Below are 20,716 nucleotides of genomic sequence, written 5' to 3'. Positions count from 1 at the left end.
ACTAATCCTCTTGGGGCCAACATTTCAACACCTCTGGTTCCACTCCATGATAAGATGGCTGTTTAGTGAGGTGGTAACTATTATTAATCTCTATTCAAATGGTGGTTTGTATCTGTGTCATAAATGTGGATGAAGCTCTCAGTCCACATGGCGATTCAGAGGGAATCTTTGTGTGTGTGTGTGTGTGTGAGAGAGACCCCCCTGACTGTGTACAGTACATAACATTAGCAATGAAGACCTACCATTTTAGTGAGAGAATAGGAACCGGTGACAGTAGTTTCATGCAGATATGTGGAGCAACACTAGGGCTGAAAGTAATGAAATGAAATGAATGAAATGAAATGATAGTAATGAAACTGTCTCTCTCTTCAAACAGCCCAATATGGTGCTGGACTGACACAGAACGAGGATAAGGTTGTGAGCATAACCCAGGTCAGTGCAGGAATGAGTCACCTGTGTGCTCTCCACTTAACCGAGAGGTTTCAGATGCGCTGAGTGGACTCTCCACTCACTCACAGCACCGGGTGACTAACATGTTATACCTTCCGGTGGAGGAGGATGTTTAAACAAACCTGTGAGAGTTGAATGTGTCTTCCGAAATGTATAAACACAAACCTGGCAGACAGTTGATACAAAGGTTTTTTTCTTGTGCCATTAGGTTCTCTGCTTAAGTAGGCCTACTTTCTGATATTTATTAAACCATTTAGGCCATTTAAAATGAAATAAGAGATTGGATAAAACTGTTTGCTTTAGGGCCTTCTCATAGAAAATCATTTGAAATGTTTACATTCACTTTCTGCCAAAGCGGTGGTGATTTAAACTGTGTCCATGTGAATAAAATAGTGACGGTCCACAAGACACTTTTTGTAGGCTGCACGGTCAGTGATCTCCAGAACCGTAACTTATGAATTCCTGGCTGAGATCATCGTTGATAGGAATGTAGTCAGTTTTGGATCGTGTCCTGTAATCCCCCCCCCCCCCCCCCCCCGTCCTTTCAGCACTAAATGCTGCAGCGCCGAGAGCTGCCAATACCTTAGCGGACTCTCGGAGGAAAGCGCACAGGCGACGCGAAGAGCGGAAAGCGCGCAAACATCTATCTTTGAATTTCGGTGAGTTACGGAGAGATGCTCTCTTAAAATATATAGCGCATATTTGAACATATTTGACTTTTATACAGTACAGAAATTTAATAACAGTGTACTTGTGAGAAACAATATACTTTAAAAACCTCGTGTTCTTCCTGGCTGAATAACAATCACTGTTTGGAGGGTCATTTGGCGCATCAATTACTCAGCATTTTATTTGTCATTATCCATGTTTAAATGTTTATCAATGTCTAAACAATTTTATAAAGTGCATTCATGTCCTGACGTGAACGACTGCTATCTTTATTACTGTACAGTCTATATGCCTCTAAACTGGCGTGCGTGCATTTACGCATATAAGGCACAAGCGCGGTTACGGTTGTCTGTGCATGTATCAATTAATTAAACGTTTACATACTTTCGCCCTACAGCTCTGAAACGGTGATAAGATATATACAAATTATTACCAAAAATAAACAAAGAAAAATAAGCAGACCAGGGGCTAGAGTTCTGGTTTTATTGATTCCCGTGATTTACTAACAGATCTTTTAAATTAGACTGGCCCTGACTGTGAGACTGTGAGTGCAGAAATTTGAACGGATTATGACATAGTATCTCATCACCCGACCCATCAAGCAAATGTCTATTAATTGTGTTTTGCCATGTATTTTGTCTCGTTTTAAGCTTTCCCATGCCAAATGCTGCTATTGTAGCAGTAATATTTTGCAACATTCCACTTTATAAAGCAGAATTAGGATGTCCTGGAAAACCGCATTAATACACTTCACTTCGTTTCAAACCCATTTTGACCGGATACATGCATGACCTTCTATAGATGCCAAAGGAACAAGATAAATAATCATTATGCACGCGTGTGCACACACACAAATAAATAAATTAATTAAATTGTGGGTTGTAGCTTTCTGGGATGCACCTCAAGTTGCCCAAAGTGTTTGAATATAGCTGTTCACTTCCTTTTTACTATAAAATAAACCTTTCAAGTCAAGCTGTTCTGAGAACTCAGTAACTCGTCCCTCAACCCATTTGGGGGGTTTGGGGGTCGTGGTACCTGCATCCCTCAGCATGACATTCTTGGCTCCCTGTATGATTTGTGGAAATCAACTGTGTCAAATGATTTTGACATATAACCTCCCCCACAGGTCCTCAGTTAAGGCGCATTTTGATCACTGCTTTGTCAAAAAAATTTACTAAAATTAAGTCTAACACACGCACCCATTGTTCTCACTCAGAAGTACAGTGTCAAGCCCTCCACCCCCACCCTGGGAATCCCACAGTTTTTTTTTATTGCCTTTCCCATTTTACTGTGTGGGCAGCCAGACGGCAGCCATGAGGTCATCCTTCTACAGCGGCTCCAGAACCGCACCAGCTGAGGAGGCCTGTAGATCGGCCTTTCCTCGCAACAGAGGACAATTCCTCCTGGTGTTGTGACATCACCATGCCAAGCCAAAAAATGCCACCCTCATCCTCTCTAAGGACTGGGTTTGATGCCCACCTGTTAACCTGTCTGTCTTATGCAGCCGCACCACTTTCCTGTGTAAATCATGCCCGACATGGAGTATGCGTGCTTTAGGCCTGTGTACCAAGGAAAGCCTGTATTCTTCTCTCCCAAGCCCATTCCTACCAGTCAGATGCCAAACAATATTAAACGCCCCACTATCAGTGTAGCATTACCTGCCGTGTATCACACAGTGTACTGAGAGACCCTCTGCTGGCTGCAGGAGGGAGAGTGCTGGACCCTGAGAACTGATACCAGTGAGATGAACTGGTAAAGTGCCACTGACAAAATGTCAAAATGTTGATTGAATGCAGAGAAGAAATGCATGGACCTCAAAATGCACTGTACCTTGCCTGTCAGATAGGTTGAAACAGTGATGTTGCACAGATAGTTTTTTTTTTTTTTTCTCAAACAGAGTGCTGCAGGCTTTTTACTGATCCCTACAGGGGAGGGACTGCACAGAAATAATTCCCAGAACGCACCTCTCCTGACAGCTCACAGCTGGAGCTCCTCTCAGATGTTGGCAGTTAGCATCAGAGCCAATGAAAAAAGCCCTCTTGAGCTCCAAGCTTCATAAGTCCTAATTAGGTAGTGCAGTGAGGCATGGGTGTGGAACAGCCCTCACCCCAGCAGAGGGAGAGCTCTCCTCCACAAGTTCTGCACCCCCATTTTTCCCCTTCCCATTGAGGTCTCCAGGGTTCCTCAGCGTCTTTACAGCCCACCCTTCCAGTCTGCCAGGGGGGTTGATGACAAACCATGTGATTTAGCCAAATGCCCAGCTTGAATAATTTCACAATGTTATCTCACAAATATGTATAACCATCCAATGCAAGTTCAGTTGCTGGCATGAAGTTTCGCTCTTCTGGGAAGAATGAAACGGGCCTTCCAACTGTCCTTATAACCAAGCTCCTCTGGCCGGCCCAAAAATGGGTAAATACCTCTATCCACGTGCATAAACAGTGCAGAAAGGGCTGACAGGGACGCAGCTGGGCCAGTGCGCTGCCTTTGCTCTCGTGCCTGTGAGCTTAGCCCAGTGAGTCATGCAGGAATGAGCGCTGGCTCACAGCAGCGCTGTTATCGGTGCACAGGGCTTCACTGTGCGGCATGAGGATCGGGGAGAGCAGAGTGGAAAAACACTGATAATCCCCCCTGTTGGACCTGTCACTGTCCTTGAGTGAAGCACGTGTGCAAGAGGGTGGGGAGCGGGGATCAGTCTGTGTGTGTGTGTGTGTGTGTGTGTGTGTGAGAGAGAGAGAGAGTGTGTGTATGTGTATGTATGTGTGTGTGTGTGAGAGAGAGAGAGTGTGTGTATGTGTATGTATGTGTGTGTGTGTGTGTGTGTGTGTGTGTGTGTGTGTGTGTGTGAGAGAGAGAGTGTGTGTATGTGTATGTATGTGTGTGTGTGTGTGTGTATGTGTGAGAGAGAGAGTGTATGTGTGTGTGTGTGTGTGTGTGTGTGAGAGAGAGAGAGAGTGTGTGTATGTGTATGTATGTGTGTGTGTGTGAGAGAGAGAGAGTGTGTGTATGTGTATGTATGTGTGTGTGTGTGTGTGTATGTGTGAGAGAGAGAGTGTATGTGTGTGTGTGTGTGTGTGTGTGTGTGTGTGTATATATGTGTGAGAGAGAGAGTGTGTTAATGTCTCTATCTTCGGTGAAGGTGGTGTGTGTGTGTTAATGCCTCTCTTTTTGGTGAAGGTGATATATGTGTGTGTGTGTGTGTGTGTGTGTGTGAGAGAGTGTGTTAATGTCTCTATCTTCAGTGAAGGTGGCGTGTGTGTGTGTGTGTGTGTTAATGCCTCTTTTTGGTAAAGGTGGTGTGTGTGTGTGTGCGCGCGCGTCTGTGTGAGTGGGTGTGTGTGCTCGTGTGAAACAATGACAGTAGGGCTGGTTGGACAGGGACGTGGCCGCAGGAGTTTGAGGGGGGGTGACTGGGGAGAGTAGGGGCTGCCAGGAAATGTGTGGAATGGTGCTGCACAAGGATGTTCCAGTGATGTACAGTCCTCCTCCCGGCAGAAGGCTTACACCGAGCACGCTCCACGGCTGCTGCCTCAGATGTCTTTTCTGAAGTGTTGGACAGAGTAAACACTGTGATCCTGTTGAAAGCTCCTGGACTGAGTGGCTGTCCTTTCAGAGATCAGAGAGACGGTAGCCGAGCAGAGCGTGCCTGGGCAGTCACTACCGCAGTGTCCAATGGCTCAGCCTGGGCTCTTGTCACCTTAAGTCATCCATCTCGATTCGCTCTGGGGCGTGTGCTGAGATGGCATGTTGTATTGCCGTGAAAAAAAAACGCAATAAATTAATGTCGAGGGTTGTATTTGGATAGCGTACAACATTGAACTTAGGTCTTGTCCACCTCAGAGAGACAGCCATGGAAACTCAGCCATGGGGGAGGGGGCATAGAATGCCATGGGAGGATTAAAATGGAGGTGCCATTCAGATAATGTCACCCCCCCACCCCCCACATTTAGAGAACAGATTTGACCTTAGCCTTTCTAAGCAGGCAAGTAGAGGGCAACAGACCCTTAGGACCCCAAGCCTGACTCACTCACTGTTGCCTGGGTCGTCATGGTGACAGAGTTCTGTTGTCACGGTGGTGAGCCAGAGTTGTGTTTATAGCCCCCTGGAACACAAGGCGGACCCAACACCTCCGCACGTCAACCTGGGAGAGATGATTACTTATTCATCAGAGCCAGGAATAACTTTCTTAGAAACTTATCACAAACAGACATGACAGGATGCATGAATTTAGATCAGTGTTTCTCAGTCCTACTCCTAGAGGCCCACTGTCCTGCATATCTTCTATCTATCCTTCCTGCTTGATTAAATCAGGTGTGCTCGGCTAATCAAAAGTGCCACTGATGAGTTCAGTCAGGTAGGTAGTGCAAGGAAAGATATGCAGGACAGTGGGCCTCCAGGAGTAGGATTGAGAAACAATGATTTAGATGACTCAGTTCAACATTCACATTGTTTTAAGACTTTCTTCCCAAGGATATTGTTTCTGTATTCGTATATCTAGAATCATCTCAGTTTTTAAACTTCTTACTTTGTGATGTATATAAGATGTGGAACTCATTGTTTCATCTGTAACTAAAATCATGGGAAATGTTGGTAACTTGCATAAGTGAAGCTGTCTCTTGTGTGCGTGGATAAGGAAGAGGAGCAATAATGTGAAATGAGATATAAGAGGTCTGTCTGAATTGTTCACACCATGTTCCAGACTTCACGCTTTCTTGCATCTCTCACATTACTTAACTGGGAGCTCATACCCGCGCATACACACTGGAGGCTCCATACTGGGCATGGCCACCAGGTGGTGCTGTGTTGCATTCCACATCACTCCCCTTACTGCCAAGGCTTTCAGTAGCACTGATCTCTGTTCATTGATCTGCAAATGAGCAGTTTAGTGGCTGCTCCCAGATCAGAGATTTGGAATGCAGCTCCAGTCGCGTCAGTGCTGTGTGCCTTGTGTTTGCGGATGCTTTCCACATGATGTCATTCCCCATCAGCTAGGCAAGTAATTATCTGTCTTTCATCTCTCTCCGAGAGAGATTGGAGGGACGACCCTACTGGGAGCAGTACACAGTTTAGGAGCCAAGAGGCAGTGCTGCTCTGAGCAGCCTGTGCGAAACACTCATAAGCTTAGCACACAGGGGTGTGTGATTGCTGGTTTGACTGCAGAGTACCGCGCAGGTGAAGTTGTGCTTTTGTACTGTGGGCGGGAATCCAGATGCAGGCCCCTCAGCTGTTAAAACCGGAGAGGTCAATGTGTGTGAAGGACAGGCCAAGCCCACTCTCTGGGGCAAGGGGATAAATGTATTTGGGCAGTCTGAGCCATCGGGGACTAATACTAACACTGACAAACACACCTCTAAACCCTGTGGAACCCTCTGGCCTGACACTTACCCCTGCTGTGTTTACGTTGGCAGCCCAGACCCAGATCTGCAGTTCAGACCTTGGCCATTTTTTGATCATTACCTTTTTAATGCCACAGTCTACTAAGCAGCTTTTGTTCGTTTCCAAGGAAAAGCTCGAGTGTGATGAATCTTGGCTTTGAGCGGTGATGATAACCGAGAGCCTCGGCCAGGCTGGGGAGACTGCAGCTCATTATTTGAAAGCAGCTGATGTTCAGAGGCTGGGGCTGGGGCTGGTGCACAGTGGGCTATGAGCACCACACACCGCTGAGGGCACAGTCAAACCCACAGATACAGAGCCTCTGCCTGAGACTCCCTTTCCACATCCCTGAGGTGTGTACACACACACACACACACACACACACACACAAATAAATTATTAAATTGTGGGTTGTAGCATTTTTCTGCTATGTGCCTCACATTGCAAATGGTGTTTGAATATAGATGAATATAGCTTGTGTCAAAGATCCACACACACACACACACACAAGCTTGATCAATCTTCTCTTTTTGAGTAGCAGCTCATCGCTGCTCTGATCATTCAGGAAAGTTGATGGATGCACTCGGAGTTGAGGGAGAGAAGGAGGAAAGAAAAAATGAAAATGTAAAATAATTTCTCTGAGATCTATGATATATGTGCCTTAAATCATATGAACATTACTCTTCTCCACTGTATCATAAAGTGTAGTTCAATTTTTTCCTAAAATGTTTCAGTCTCTATACGTGGCTGGGTTAGCCTCTGGAGCCCCAATGTCAGGGGGGTCTTTGCGCGCCTATTTCTGTCCTTGATAAGGGTCAGTCCCAGGAGAGGCCAGGTGGACTGGGGGCGGTGCATTCCTGTGCTATTGTTCAGCTGGCTAACAGAGATGGGTGAGAGAGAGGAAGGCATCCCTAATCAGACAGCTGTCAGCACTGAAGTCCCCTATATGACCCCTAACTCCCCTTCTCCCTACATCCCTGGAGCATACACACAAGCACACACACACACACACACACACACACACAAACACACACACACACACACAAACACACCATTACATGCTCTGTGTACATCACACACTGAAAATGCACTTGCATGTGAGCATTCATATTCACTCATTTGCTTTACTTGTGTCTGTGGAACCAGGCATGATTTGACTCCCCACCCACTGAAAGCAATTTTCTTCATTTTTTCTGGAAACAGCTCTTTTCCAGTCAGTGTATGTTTGTTACAATTAGCTCTAAGAGTGGGCTGGTCTGTTTTCCAGCTGCTCTGTATCTGATGATGAGTCGTTCATTTCTGACAATAGAAAAATCAATGACTCCATTATCTCCTACTGTCTTATTGTCTTTATAGAGGATTTGTTTACTTTGATTCTTCATTCTGTCTGTTTTGAAAGTTTAGATTGATGCCCTTGCAGAAGACTCACCATTACCAGCCACTCATACGCATGCATGGTTCTAGAACTGATCACAGAACAGAGAGAACCACACCCTGCCTGTTCTACGGTTGAAGTGTGAGGTTCTCCTGGGCGAAAGCGAGGCTGACCGTGGATCAGCAGTTCTCTGTCAGTCTCCAGGAGCACACCGGACGAGTTCTGGCAAGTGAAACACATTGGACGGGGCTCTGGCTGATGATGGATCGAAACCACAGGCAGATTTTACATAATGCAGCAGCTGTCCGGAGAGGGAGACTGGGAGAAAGTGAGAGAGAGAGAGAGAGAGAGAGAGAGAGAGAGAAAGGGAGAGGATGGGAGAGGGATGGAGACGGGAGACAGGACTCTGGCCCAGCGGGATTGAGACATTCCATAACCACGGCGCCTGCTGCATCGTTAATATTTCTGTGCAGATTTACTTAATTGTATGACAGATTGTTACATGGACGGACAGCGTGCAGACATGATGTTCAGCCGTTAGTAACAGACCACATTAAATCAACTATTGAAACCAGGTGGAGGGATAAAAAAAAAAAAACACTTGTGCTTTCTTTTATTGGTTCAGTGAAATTCATTTTTGGTCTGGAGGCCAGTAATCCACAGCTTTAATGAGTCTGAGCTGTGCCTTGGTAGCTTTATTTAGTCAGAAACTCATTTAGGATATGGCTGTTTACTTGGGTCAGTGACTTTATTGTGTTTTTTAATTAAGTTCTACATTGCCAAGTCACCATGTCTGTTCTTTCCATTCTAGTCATTACAGGTTAGTCAGTATTGCCTTCTGCGTGAGCGGCAAGATAAGATACAACAGAATATGGAGGAAGACCACCTTCTGTATGGTGTGACTTTACAGCCCATGTGAGTGTTCAAGCCCCAAGGGGGGAAAGAAGAGCAAACAGCACATAGTATGGAAGCACTAGAGTAAACGTTTGCGTGGCGTCGCCTTGCTCCCTACAACTGAAAAAGTAACCTGTGGCCTAACCCTCAGCACCAACTACAATGCCTTTCTCTCTCCTTTCAAGGAAGTATTTTCGTAAAGGGTCAGTTGAGATTGGGAGGGGCAACACACTGAATAATGAACTGTCTGGACAAGTTCCCTCTTTCCTTTTAATCTCGAACCCTTTTTCCTGCTGAAGAATCTTGGCCGGATTAGTCAAAACACATAGTTTTCTGCACATGTCACTAGCTTTTATGTGAATATGCACAAACAGACAGAGGGAGATAGCCATAAAAACAAAATGGTTGAGAGGAGCGTTTTGTTGAGTGTTTATAGAATGTGACTCACATGAGCACACAGTGGACTGAAGTTATCTGTGGCTCCCTCAGGCTTAAACAAACTGGTGGCACATTACCAGTGAAGTCGTAAACCTAGATTAACGTTATATCAACATCGCCCGTGTGTTTCCATGCCTCTCTCACACAGCCAGTTGCGCGGTAGGTGTGGAGTTCTTCTCCAATGGCCCATTTGGCTCGAATGCCCTCCAGTTTTACCCTCCTGTCCAAATGTCAGTGGAAGAGGGACTTCTCTTGTTCCTGGTCCCCCATTCCGAACTCTTCCAATCCCTCTTTTCCCTCTGCAGTCATGCTATAGGAATTCGTTCTCTCGCTCCCTCTGTCTGCCTCTGTCTCTCTCACTTATTCTTTTCCTGCATATCCAAAAAAGGCGTGGGCAATTTAGTGGGGATTTGGACGTGGGGACAGGGGTGATAGGGGAAAAGGGATAGGGCGTGGGGTTGGGGGGTTGGGGGGGGGGTATTTATACCCGCTGCCCCAGAAGGGGATGTGGAGACAGCTTCACATCGGCTTGGTGGACGTTACGGACTCTTCCTTTCTGGTTGGAACCCCTCTCTCGCCCTCTCGCCCGGATCCAGACATGAGCTACAGGCACTCAGGTAAAGCTGCTGGTGTTAAGTACTGAGCCCGTAATGGGGGCGCCGCCCTCCTGCGTTAGCTCTCGGCTCAGTGGTCGTGCCCGTGGCCCCCGCTGGTCTGGTCCAACCTGGTTCGGTAGCTGCCTTCGGGATCTAGACCTTGGTCTTGGTCTTGGCCTCTGGATACCCATATTGGATTTGGTTGTGTTCCCCTTGCTCTGCTGTAGGCTGAGGGACCGAGGACTCTTGGATTTCTGTCCCTTTTGGCTCCATTTGGGACAGCGGGGTTTACAGAACCGAGGCTGCTCTGGGCCGCTCCCGCTAAAGCTGGTGGTTGTGCAACATGTTTGATGGCAAATAGATAAGCAGTCAGTGCAGTATCGGGTCTCTGGTGTTTTACTGCATAATGGGGTTTATGTTGACTGGTAAGACAGCTGTAAGAGCAGTGGAGTTTCCAGGTTGATTTCCCTCATGTTACATGTATTTCTCTGGGTGCCTCTGCTTCTTAGCGGGAAGGAAGATATAATAAAACCAGTTAGAGTTTTATTAGAAACCTCAAGGAAAGTTGGACAGCACACTTGGAAATAATGAGTTCTGGAAATGATGTGCCCTTGTTTCAGGCCTGTTTTTGTTGATGTAATCGTTTGCTGTGTAGCATTGTGGCGAGGAGCAGGGCTAGTAAATGACGGGTTGCTAGTTCAATTCCCTGCTGAGGCATTGCTGATGCATCCTTGGGCAAGGTACTTAACCCAGAATTGCCTCAGTAAATATCCAGCTGTATAAATGGATAATGTAAAAATTGTGACCTATGTAAATGACAGTGATAGTAATGTAATGTAAAACATTGGTACCACAGCATCCACTGGCAAGTGCTTCAGAGTGAAAACCACACTTTTGTTTTTAGCCTAAAATCATCAGATTTTAGATGTATTTCCATATGCTCTAGATTGACATCCATGTAGTTTCAGCTGCCCAGGGCCCAGAGCTTTTTACGTGGCATCCAGAGCTTGTTACGTGGCATCCAGAGCTTGTTATGTGGCATGAAACTACTGACAGGAAACTCTGATCTGGTCTTGTGTTTGGTCAGTGGTTCCCCCACACCTCACTGCTAGACTTACCACAGTTAGTTGTCGCTTTGACCTTTGCAGAGTAGAGCTCTGTCCAGACACCCTTCCCCCCCACAGCTGAGTTGGTGTGCTCCACCAGTCCCCCCCCCCCCCCCCCCCGACCTGTGTTGTTGCATGCCATGGCTTTTCCTGGCCAGCTGTCTGATGGATGGAATTTTGAAAGCTCTGTGTTGAAGTACATCTCCCATCTCCCAGTGGCTTTGGCCCCGCCCCCAGCCACAGTTTAGAATCAGAAAGCACAGCTCCTGTTTGTTCCACTGGTCCAAATGCCAACAGCACTGTGACATCTTACAAAAGCTTAGGGTCCGAGGAGAGAAGTACATATTTCAAATTCAACATCGGTGTGCCTGCACCTCCTACACACCCTGTGAGGAATGGGTTTAGTTGTTAGATAACACCCCATGGTCCCAGAATCAAGCAATCACATTTGAGTGGAGAGGGAGTGAGACTCATCCAATCATATCCAGTGATGGGGTAGGGTAATCTCTCTTGGACTGAGCTGTCTCTCACGGTGGGACAGAAGAGATGGGATGTGGGCCCTTACCTGAACAGCAGAGGGGGAATATGAGTCATCTGTGAGTCAGTCTCCAGTATCCAGTTTCCCGGGCTTGTGATGGATTTGGATTGGTATGTGCCAACAATTCCCCCTACACCCCTCGTGGTGGTGCGATCCGGATTGGCCGGGGGAGCAGGTGTGCTCCTGCACGGATGATCCTGGCAGGGCGACGCCTCTGTGCCCAGGATTGGGGGGTGACTCACTCTGCCTAATGCCCGGGCTCTCTGCTTGATCCTCCAGTCACAGCTGCGGTCACAGCTCTGTCACCAGGAGTGCTGGGCTCTGGAGAGAGGGTGAAAGGAAGAATGTACTTTAAAAAACAAACAAAACCAAAAAAAACCATGTCAAACAGAAATGGATGCTTTCATGCTTATTAATATTTGTATCATCTCCATGGCAACAGTGATTTGTGTGGCCTTCTGAAGTTTATCCACTAATCCCAGTGAGTTTTAAAGCAGGAAAAAAGTATGGTATCGCCCCTCATCAGTGGAAAGAAGTCATAAAGGTCACAGGTCATACACTACCATCTTTACTGAGGGCCAGTGACATTTTCACTGTGATAATATCAGCATAGCTCACTGATATCAGTATCATAGAGACTCAGTCATTTTCGCCGTGATGAATCAGGCTCACAGTGCCTGCTGCCTCCATTATTGTGTGACCCTGCAGAAGGTCAGCAGTGGCCAGTGCCCATTTGGACAGCACTGTGGGCACCCACAGCTGAGCACATGCTCTGACCAACTCCGGCTTCCAGGCGCTTCCACAAACACAGTTTATCTAGAGCCCCTCCCTCGAGCGGCCATTGTCCGTTGGGCTGGGGTTCGTGGAAGAGCGGAACAAAGCAGTTGGCCGAATTGGAAGATGACCCCTTCTGCCAAACCCCCCCGACAGGCTGGTACCAGAAAAGGACCAAACGGAGGTGGATGATCTACGACCTCTCTAAAAATATGAGCAACTTTCCAGCAAAGGCAGATAATGCCTCCACGCCATCTGACACTTCATGACCCCATTTGGGTGGGTGGTGGGGGCGGGGGGTTTGGATGGTGGACAGCTCCTATACACACCACGTGTGCGGTTTGGCACACCATTGCTGCACCGTGTTTAAATACCGTGTACACAGAGCAGGACGGAGGCTGAATGCAGAAATGTGTGTGACTTCTCTGCCTTTATATGACTGATTTCCCTTTGTAAGAATGCTCACAGTCACCCACACGTGGCACACAGCATGAAAAATGTTTCAGCATCTTAAAATCGCAAGTGTGGGCCTCAGCGTGGCATAGTGGAGAGAACAGGTGGTACAGAAGGTTGCCAGTTTGACTCCCAAGTGGCATGCTGCTGTTGTACCCTTGTGCAAGAAACTTAACCTGAACTGCCTCAGCAAATACCCAACTGTATAAGTGGATAGCATGTAAAAATTGTAAGCTATGTAAGTGGCTCTGGGTAAGAGTGGTAAGATAATGCAATGTAATGTGAGAGAAAGGAACAGGGCAGTGTGCGGAAGCTTACTTATCTGGAAGTGAATGGCTAAAGGCTGCTGGATTATTACTGCGTGTGCCACTGGGGTATGGACACGCAGACGATAGACTGAAACAGGTCAATAATAGATCTATTGAGTGTCATTACTAACCCTGTGTTCAGTTTTCTTAGCAGTTTTGCAAATCTGGTTCCTGTTAAAATGTGAGCCACACTGCCACCCTGTGGTGAGATAGTCATACTACATCTTGAGCCCACAACGTGTCCTAAACCCAATCTCTACACTTGCTATGGTTATTTACCTGGTCAGTTCAGGTTTGATCCCTCCTCTGTGTCTGTCTGTCTGTCCTGGCAGGTCCGAGGAGCTACCTCAGCGCGACCATGACGGATCGCTTCGACTGCTTCTACTGCCGTGACAACCTGCACGGGAAGAAGTATGTGAAGAAGGACGAGAAGCACGTGTGTGTCCGCTGCTTCGACAAGCTGTGCGCCAACACCTGCGCCGAGTGCCGCCGCCCCATCGGCGCCGACGCCAAGGTGAGCCACCGCCTGCCCGCACGGACCATGCCACGCCCACCCCCGCTCTGTGACGTCAGACCCCCTACATCTGATACAGAACTACTTGGTGCTGCCGCTTAACTGTTCTGAGCGTCACATTGTTTACTTACGGTCCAGATGCTGTGCTGCCGTTTTCTGTGGGCTGTGAGAACTGTGATGTCTGTCTGCAAGCTCAGAGTGGAGTGACTGTGTGTGTTAGTGTGCCTCTCGATGTGCACTCTCACTCTTTCCTTCCTATGGTCTTACAGTGGAGTGTGTGTGTGTGTGTGTGTGTGTGTGTGTATGTGTGTATGTGTTTGTATGTGTCTGTCTGTGTGTCTGTCTGCCTACAGAAGTATGTATGTGTGTGCCTCTTCATGTACACTGTCAGTCCCTTTGCTATGGTCTTAGAGTGGAGTGTGTGTGTATGTTTATCTCTCGATGTGGGCTCTCACTCTCTCCTTCCTATGGTCTTAGAGTGGAGTGTGTGTGTGTGTGTGTCTCTCTCTCAGTGCATGCTCTCGCTGTCTCCTCAGAGTGTGTGTGTGTGTGTGTGTGTGTGTGTGTGTGTGTGTGTGTGTGTGTGTGTCTTGACGCATGCTCTCGCTCCTCCTCCCCACTCAGGAGCTGCACCATAAGAACCGCTACTGGCACGAGGACTGCTTCCGCTGCGTTAAGTGCTACAAGCCGCTGGCTAACGAGCCCTTCTCCATGAAAGATGACAAGATCATGTGTGGGAAGTGCGGTCCCCGTGACGACGCCCCCCGCTGCCAGGCCTGCTACAAGTGCGTGCTGCCAGGTGTGTGTTTCGCTCTGCCGTACACAATCACACACACACACACACACACACACACACACACACACACACACACACACGTACAGACACGCTCTTATATACACACACATGCAGACACACAAGCACACACACTCCTGTGCCACACGCACACACACACGCACACACACACACACACATACATACACGTACATACACGTACATGCGCACGCGCACACGCACACACACACACACACACACGTACACGCACACACACACACATATACACGTACATACACGTACATGCGCACACGCACACACACACACACACACGTACACGCACACACACACACACACATACAAACACGTACACGCGCACACGCACACACACACACACGTACACACACACGTACACGCACACACACACATACACGTACACGCGCACACACACATACACGCACACGCACACACACATACACATACACGCACACACACACACACACACGCACACACACACACACACATACACACACACACACACACAGTGCCTCAGGAGCAGGCATGTGAGGCGTGTATCTGTCCTCCGCAGGCTCTCAGAATGTGGAGTACAAGCACAAGGTGTGGCATGAGGAGTGCTTCACCTGCCTCCTGTGCAAGCAGCCTATTCGCTCCCAGAGCTTCCTGACCAAGGGAGACGACATCTACTGCTCCCCCTGCCATGAGAAGAAGTTTGCCAAGCACTGCGTCCACTGCAAGGAGGTGCGGTTACACGCCCATACACACACACACACACACACACACACACAATGCCAGGCATCGACAGCGATATAGATTACCATTATTAAGTGACTTTAGGAAGATCAGGAAGTCAATTAAAAAACTGATTTGAATGAGTTCATGACTGAAAAGTCAATACATCTAATTTGTTTTTGATGAGATTCAAAAGGTGAAAAATCATAGAAAAAAAGCTAATGAGCACACTGCCTTGATATTCCTTGAAGGGTTTTACTTGGGAATATTATCCCCTGTTGCTATTGCCCTACCGCCCCCTCTCTCTCCCCCTCCCAGGCCATCACCTCCGGGGGGATAACCTACCAGGACCAGCCCTGGCACTCCGAGTGCTTCGTGTGCTGCAACTGCAGCAAGGCCCTGGCCGGGGGCCGCTTCACCTCCCAGGAGGACAAGGTTTACTGCGTGGACTGCTTCAAGACCTCGGTGGCCAAGAAGTGCTGCGGATGCCAGAACGCCATCACAGGTCAGAGCGCACGTGAGAACACCTGCACGAGAACACCCGCGCACATGTGTACAAGGCCTTCATCTCCCGCCCTCCTCCTCGGCACTCCTCCCTTTGCCAGGAATTTTGAGATGATTCAAAGAGACTCTGGAGCTGCTGCTTATTGTCAGGGACTCTGTCCTATCGTGCTGCTGTATACAAACTCAACCCTCAGAAGCAGCGGGCATGCTTTAAACTTAACAACCAATATGGCCTCCCCACTCCAGTTCAGAGCAGTAGGCTGAGACTGGACAGCAAGTAGTTGGTCTGGGTGGGGAAAGCTTGTCATGTGTTGTGGCGCATGGTGGTGGTGTGTTGAGTTCCCTGTTGGTCGAAACTGGGAAAGTTGTAATTTTCTATTAGTCTCTAAAGTCTGTACATTTTCTATTACATTACAGTCATTTAGCAGATGCTCTTATCCAGAGCGAATTAAATAGGTTACGATTTTTACATGCTTTCCATTTATACCATACAATACCTATAAGCAACCTTTTGGTTATGAGCCCTGCTCTTTACCACTAAGCTACACTGCCGCCCACGTTATGTGAAGTATCATGGCGATTTCCCTGTTGGGCCGAATTGGCAATGCTCTGATGGTTATGCTCAGTAGTATGGTGATTTTCCCATCGGCTCGAACCGGGAGAGCTCGAATGGTTATGTCCCATAACAGCATGGTGATTTCCCTGCCGGTTTCCACCCTACAGGTTTTGGCAGGGGGACCAACGTGGTGAACTACGAGGGCAACTGTTGGCACGAGTACTGCTTCAACTGCAAGAAGTGCTCCCTGTCCCTGGCCAACAAGCGCTTCGTCCTCCACGGAGAGGACATCTACTGCTCCGACTGCGCCAAGAAGCTGTGAGCACGGCCAGGGGCAGGAGCAGGAGCTGGGGAGGGCCACACCCGCAGCTCCCCTTCCGGCTGGCCTTGTGTAGTGGAAACGCAAGAGTATGAAAACTAAACCCGCAGTGAGTCATCCGCTTTAGTGCTGCAGCTGAATAGGCAGCCAGATCACGGGCATTGCAAAGGAGTCCCAACAGTAGGGACACTGCAGGCTTGTCTTTTCAAATGGTACAAAAATACATCTAGGATACAATTAGATGGGATTTAAAAGATGAGGTTTAACTGGAGGTCACTAGAAGCAGAGAGTGATATCTGGTAGAAAGTGAGCTTTGCAAAACCATGTACTCCTCAGCTGCTACCTGAATCAGTTAATTGCTCCTTGGGTTTTTAAAGTCAGTTAAACACACGCATGCACCTCTTGATAATCATTTACCTGTTTTAACATACTATTTAGTCACTTGCTTCGATGGCATGCAACATGCAACTTTTCATAAGATTAAGATCTCCAACTTCTGCTAGCCTCTTTTTGGGGACAGAAGCCTCACGTTTTTTGCTGTACTGGAAGTTGTTCTAAGATGAATATACAATATAAGTAAAATGCTGTGGTTTAACAAATATTAGCTTTTTCTGAACTAACATCTAGTGCTAAGAATTGGAATTTCGCATTAATGTGGACCTGTGATAACTGTAAAAGGTCCGAACTAAAAATCACATTTTGGAGTATTCTTTCTCTGGCTAACCTATGTTTTACATGTGTAGTTTCCAGGTGGAACTGCCTTCTGTTAAGATAAAAGTGCAAACTCATTTCCTTACAGCATTTTGCAGTGGATTGTGTGTTGGGGAAATGCATTCTAAAAACATAATAAAGAAAGTGGAAACTACAGCTTGGTTGTTTCAGAATCATTTGTAATCAAGGGGGAATACAATTCCACCCTATTCAGCAAGTAAGAAATGACAACACCCCTTATATTCTTTAAATAGTTTTTATTTTGCAAAACTTTATTTTAACATTTCGTATTTTTAAATTTTATTTTCAACATTTCGTATTTTCATCAGTACACTTCAGATATATTTACAAATATCGCTTGTGGACAGGGCAATCGAAACATCCACACAGCTCAGAACAATGTAAATCCATGTTCTTCGCCTGGTCGAGAAGAATGATTGTCATGACCAAGGTAAGCACATTTGACGTCTTTAGTGAACAGAAAAAAAAAAGACACAGATACAACCTATTCTTAAACTAAGGCACTGTTCTACCCTACAATCGTAGCGACCGTTACGAGATTAAGAATGGTTAGCTCTGTAGTCAAGACCACTGAGTGCACACTGGGATTACCATACGACACGAAATTGAGCTCTAAGCAGCCGCTACAGTCGAGAGGCCCTTGTCTTGGCCTGGGTTGTGCTAACTGTGCATCTGCACATGCTGTAAGAGCAACTGTTTCTGCTAAAGCGTACAGGTGGAATGCACACGACACTCGCGCCACTCTGGGCGGAAGCAGCACTGGATGCCAAATGCGAAAGAACAGGTGCAAGGAAAGACCGAGAGGGCAACAGCAGAACAGAAACGAAAAAAAACCCTTAAAATTTCCTTTCGGACATGCTCCTTGCACTTTCCCCCACAAACCGCAAAATGACCTCCCCCATTACCTCCTCTGTCCCCAGTCTCCCGCCAGGATCAGGGACTCGTTCTCCCTCAACCCTCTACCCACTTCCTCGAACTGAACCCGGGTACCTGATTCTGTAGGTTACACACACACAAAAAAAAAAAAAAACAAATGTATAACTCACCAAATGTGTCAAATGCCACTTTTTTACAAAGGGAAAGATAAGGGATGAAAGTAAAATCACAGCCCTTTTCTCAGAAGCATCGCCCCCTCCTGGTACCCTGTTTTTGAAAGGAGCTGCCCTCCCGATTCTCACAGCTGCTACCATACTGGTGATTAGAGGAATCCGCAACCTAAAAGCATAAGTATTCATTGCTGTTATACTCACACACACAGAATATGGTGCAATCCGGAGGACAAGGGAACGGCTAGGTCCAGGCACTCACTTGACCTGAGCACTACTCAAGCATAGGGAGTCCATGCTATTTCTCACAACTCGTCTTTGTTTTTTCTCTAAAAACTGTAAAAAAGGACAGCGAGTGCTGTGCAGCATTTAGTCTAGCCTCTACCACCACACGCCACGTACACTGCCCCTGCTGCTGAAAATGGAAACCTCAAACGCTATCTTCCCACTGAAACCGCCCTTTCGTAGCCAAACCAGCAAATGTCGCTGCATACAGCACTTATCCCCCCTGAGCCCCTCCAAAGCCAACTCACAGGAATGCGGGCCGTTTCAGACGCATGATCAGAAAAGATGGAGTGCGACATGTCCAACTCTCTCACCCTGCACCACCCACCTCTCAGCCGTTTCAGTCCAGAACCAGGGGCTCGTCCGGGATTACAAAACACCCTCCAACGAGCCCTAAGCAACGTGCAGCATCCTCAGCAAACAGGAGTGGCTGCTGATGACGGATCTCAATGGTCACCTTTCTGTAAAAATAGTGTTTGACAAAAGACTGACCACCCAGGACAAAGGGCTCACGTCCACTGGAATAAAAGTACAGTAACAGACAAACCTGACTACAAACACCCCTGCTTCCTGGTCCCTGGCCACATCCCTGCCTCTGCCCCCTCACTTCCCCGCCTAATACTGTCTGATTATATACACAATACTTAAATACGCACGTATACTTTACACAGCTATATTATTTTGGTTGCCCGATTATATTGTCTTTTAATTTAACCAAATTGTTGAAATGGTATTCCTGGACAAGAAAAAAATAAGGTTGTAAATCTCTTCTAGGTCATGCATCAGTGGAGAAATGCTGAAATAGAAAGGAAAGAAACACAGGTGCGCATTTCCAGGAATGGCAACGATTTCTCCATGCCTGCTACAGTACATCACACCTGGGGAACTGTGGCCCTCATAAAACCATTCCACTTCAGTCTATAAACTGGCATCTCTGCAACATTCAGCTCTGTAGAACCAAAAAGAATTAAACTGACATTCAGACTAACTGTTAACATTGACACAACAATAATTCCTTTATGTGTTATTATAAGTACTCCTAGGTTATAAGTTCATGCAGAAGACACCGGCTTTTATGTTTTACAGCTGTTTCAGGCTGCGTTTAAATTAGAATTTGAAAAGCGTTAACTACACCATCAAGTATATATACATGGGAAAACACCACCTACAAAAATGAACAACTCATAACTGATCCTGACAGGAAAACATGTTTGACCAAACACAAACTTGCAGCAACAGATAAACATAATTGAAAATAAGCACTGACTGAAACTGGTTTGATTCTTAAATCCTTCAGTTCTGAGGAAAAGCTGCAGGCAACAGTAAAGTTATCAACAAAACAAAAATGCCTGTGTGCAGTTCGGTTGTAGGTGAGGAGCGCCCCCTACTGAACGCAAGTGTACCTTCTCAAATGTCTCAAAAAGGACTTGCCAAAACCTTCACAGAGTTTACAGGAGTAACTCTGTGAGGGAACAAGCCTATTTCAAACACTTCACTACAGCAGAAATCCTTGATATAGCATCTCACTCTGTACTGTGAATGGGAAAAATACCCAGTTACAAGGAATTCCAGCAAGTACACCCAAGCACTACAGCAACCGTCCTTGAGGGTGGTGTCGATAAAGGTTTTTCTGGAGCAAGGCTTTATTACATACAGACAGAGCGCGTCCAATGTGTGTGGGAGTGTAGTCGAACTTTCATAGTCCCTGCCGTGAGGTTGAGCTGAGGGGGAAGTGCTGTGCTGAATTTATGGATCTGGGGCCCCGGCAACCTGGGCAAGCAGCAGCAGCCTTGCTTACCAATGACAGGCGAAGAGAAAGTCCTCCATGGAGAAGAACCAGACAACAACTACCTGTTTCCAGCCGGTGCTTGAACTCAGTGGATATCATTTTGGGTCTTAAATATGCAATCCGATTCACTGTTAAGGCGACAGCAGTCCTAATTGGTTGATGTTGGAAGGGGACAGGAAACGCTTTGTCCTGCCCCAGGAAATGACATCACCCCCATCTTGCCATCACCCTGACAGCAATCTCTCTACTTAGGTCACTGTAAAATAAAAGCGCAATAGCTCTGCTACCCCTAGACCCAGTTGGAGAAGTGTCTCCGTTGCAGGCCACACTGCTATCCCGAGTCTCGGTCATGGCATCTCTGACGTCTTCTCCCTTCACGTGAGCACATGTACGCTGGACCCACCTGCTGGAATCTCTCAGACCAACAGGAACAAGACAAAGCATAAAAAAAAACATGGAATCAGAGGAATAAACT

The 20,716-nt window shown here is 47.0% G+C and overlaps 1 protein-coding gene across 2 annotated transcripts; it reads left to right on the top strand.

Moving 5' to 3' along the window:
- Window positions 1-1,038: 1,038 nt before the first annotated feature.
- On the top strand, window positions 1,039-17,254 carry fhl1a (four and a half LIM domains 1a). 2 transcript variants are annotated; one of them, XM_036548811.1, is made up of 6 exons: window positions 1,039-1,109; window positions 13,307-13,488; window positions 14,113-14,287; window positions 14,850-15,019; window positions 15,329-15,515; window positions 16,238-17,254. In XM_036548811.1, exons 2-6 carry the CDS (start codon window positions 13,333-13,335, stop codon window positions 16,390-16,392), a joined length of 843 nt encoding a protein of 280 aa, XP_036404704.1. In that variant the 5' UTR covers window positions 1,039-1,109; window positions 13,307-13,332; the 3' UTR covers window positions 16,393-17,254. The 2 variants fall into 2 exon arrangements, with proteins under 2 accessions (XP_036404704.1, XP_036404703.1); XM_036548810.1 differs by lacking the exon at window positions 1,039-1,109 and adding an exon at window positions 9,700-9,816.
- The last annotated feature ends 3,462 nt before the right edge of the window (window positions 17,255-20,716 follow it).

Source organism: Megalops cyprinoides, chromosome 16, assembly GCF_013368585.1.
Source record: "Megalops cyprinoides isolate fMegCyp1 chromosome 16, fMegCyp1.pri, whole genome shotgun sequence".
NCBI classification, from domain to species: Eukaryota; Metazoa; Chordata; class Actinopteri; order Elopiformes; family Megalopidae; genus Megalops; species Megalops cyprinoides.
This window is presented reverse-complemented; position numbering and strand designations above follow the sequence as displayed.

Bases quoted from the DNA above. Each gene is read 5' to 3' on its own strand.
- fhl1a (XM_036548810.1), top strand. From the start codon at position 9,705: ATGTGGAGACAGCTTCACATCGGCTTGGTGGACGTTACGGACTCTTCC. The intron at 13,489-14,112 runs GTGAGCCACCGC...CTCCCCACTCAG, and splicing joins CCATCGGCGCCGACGCCAAG to GAGCTGCACCATAAGAACCG. The intron at 15,516-16,237 runs GTCAGAGCGCAC...TCCACCCTACAG, and splicing joins ATGCCAGAACGCCATCACAG to GTTTTGGCAGGGGGACCAAC.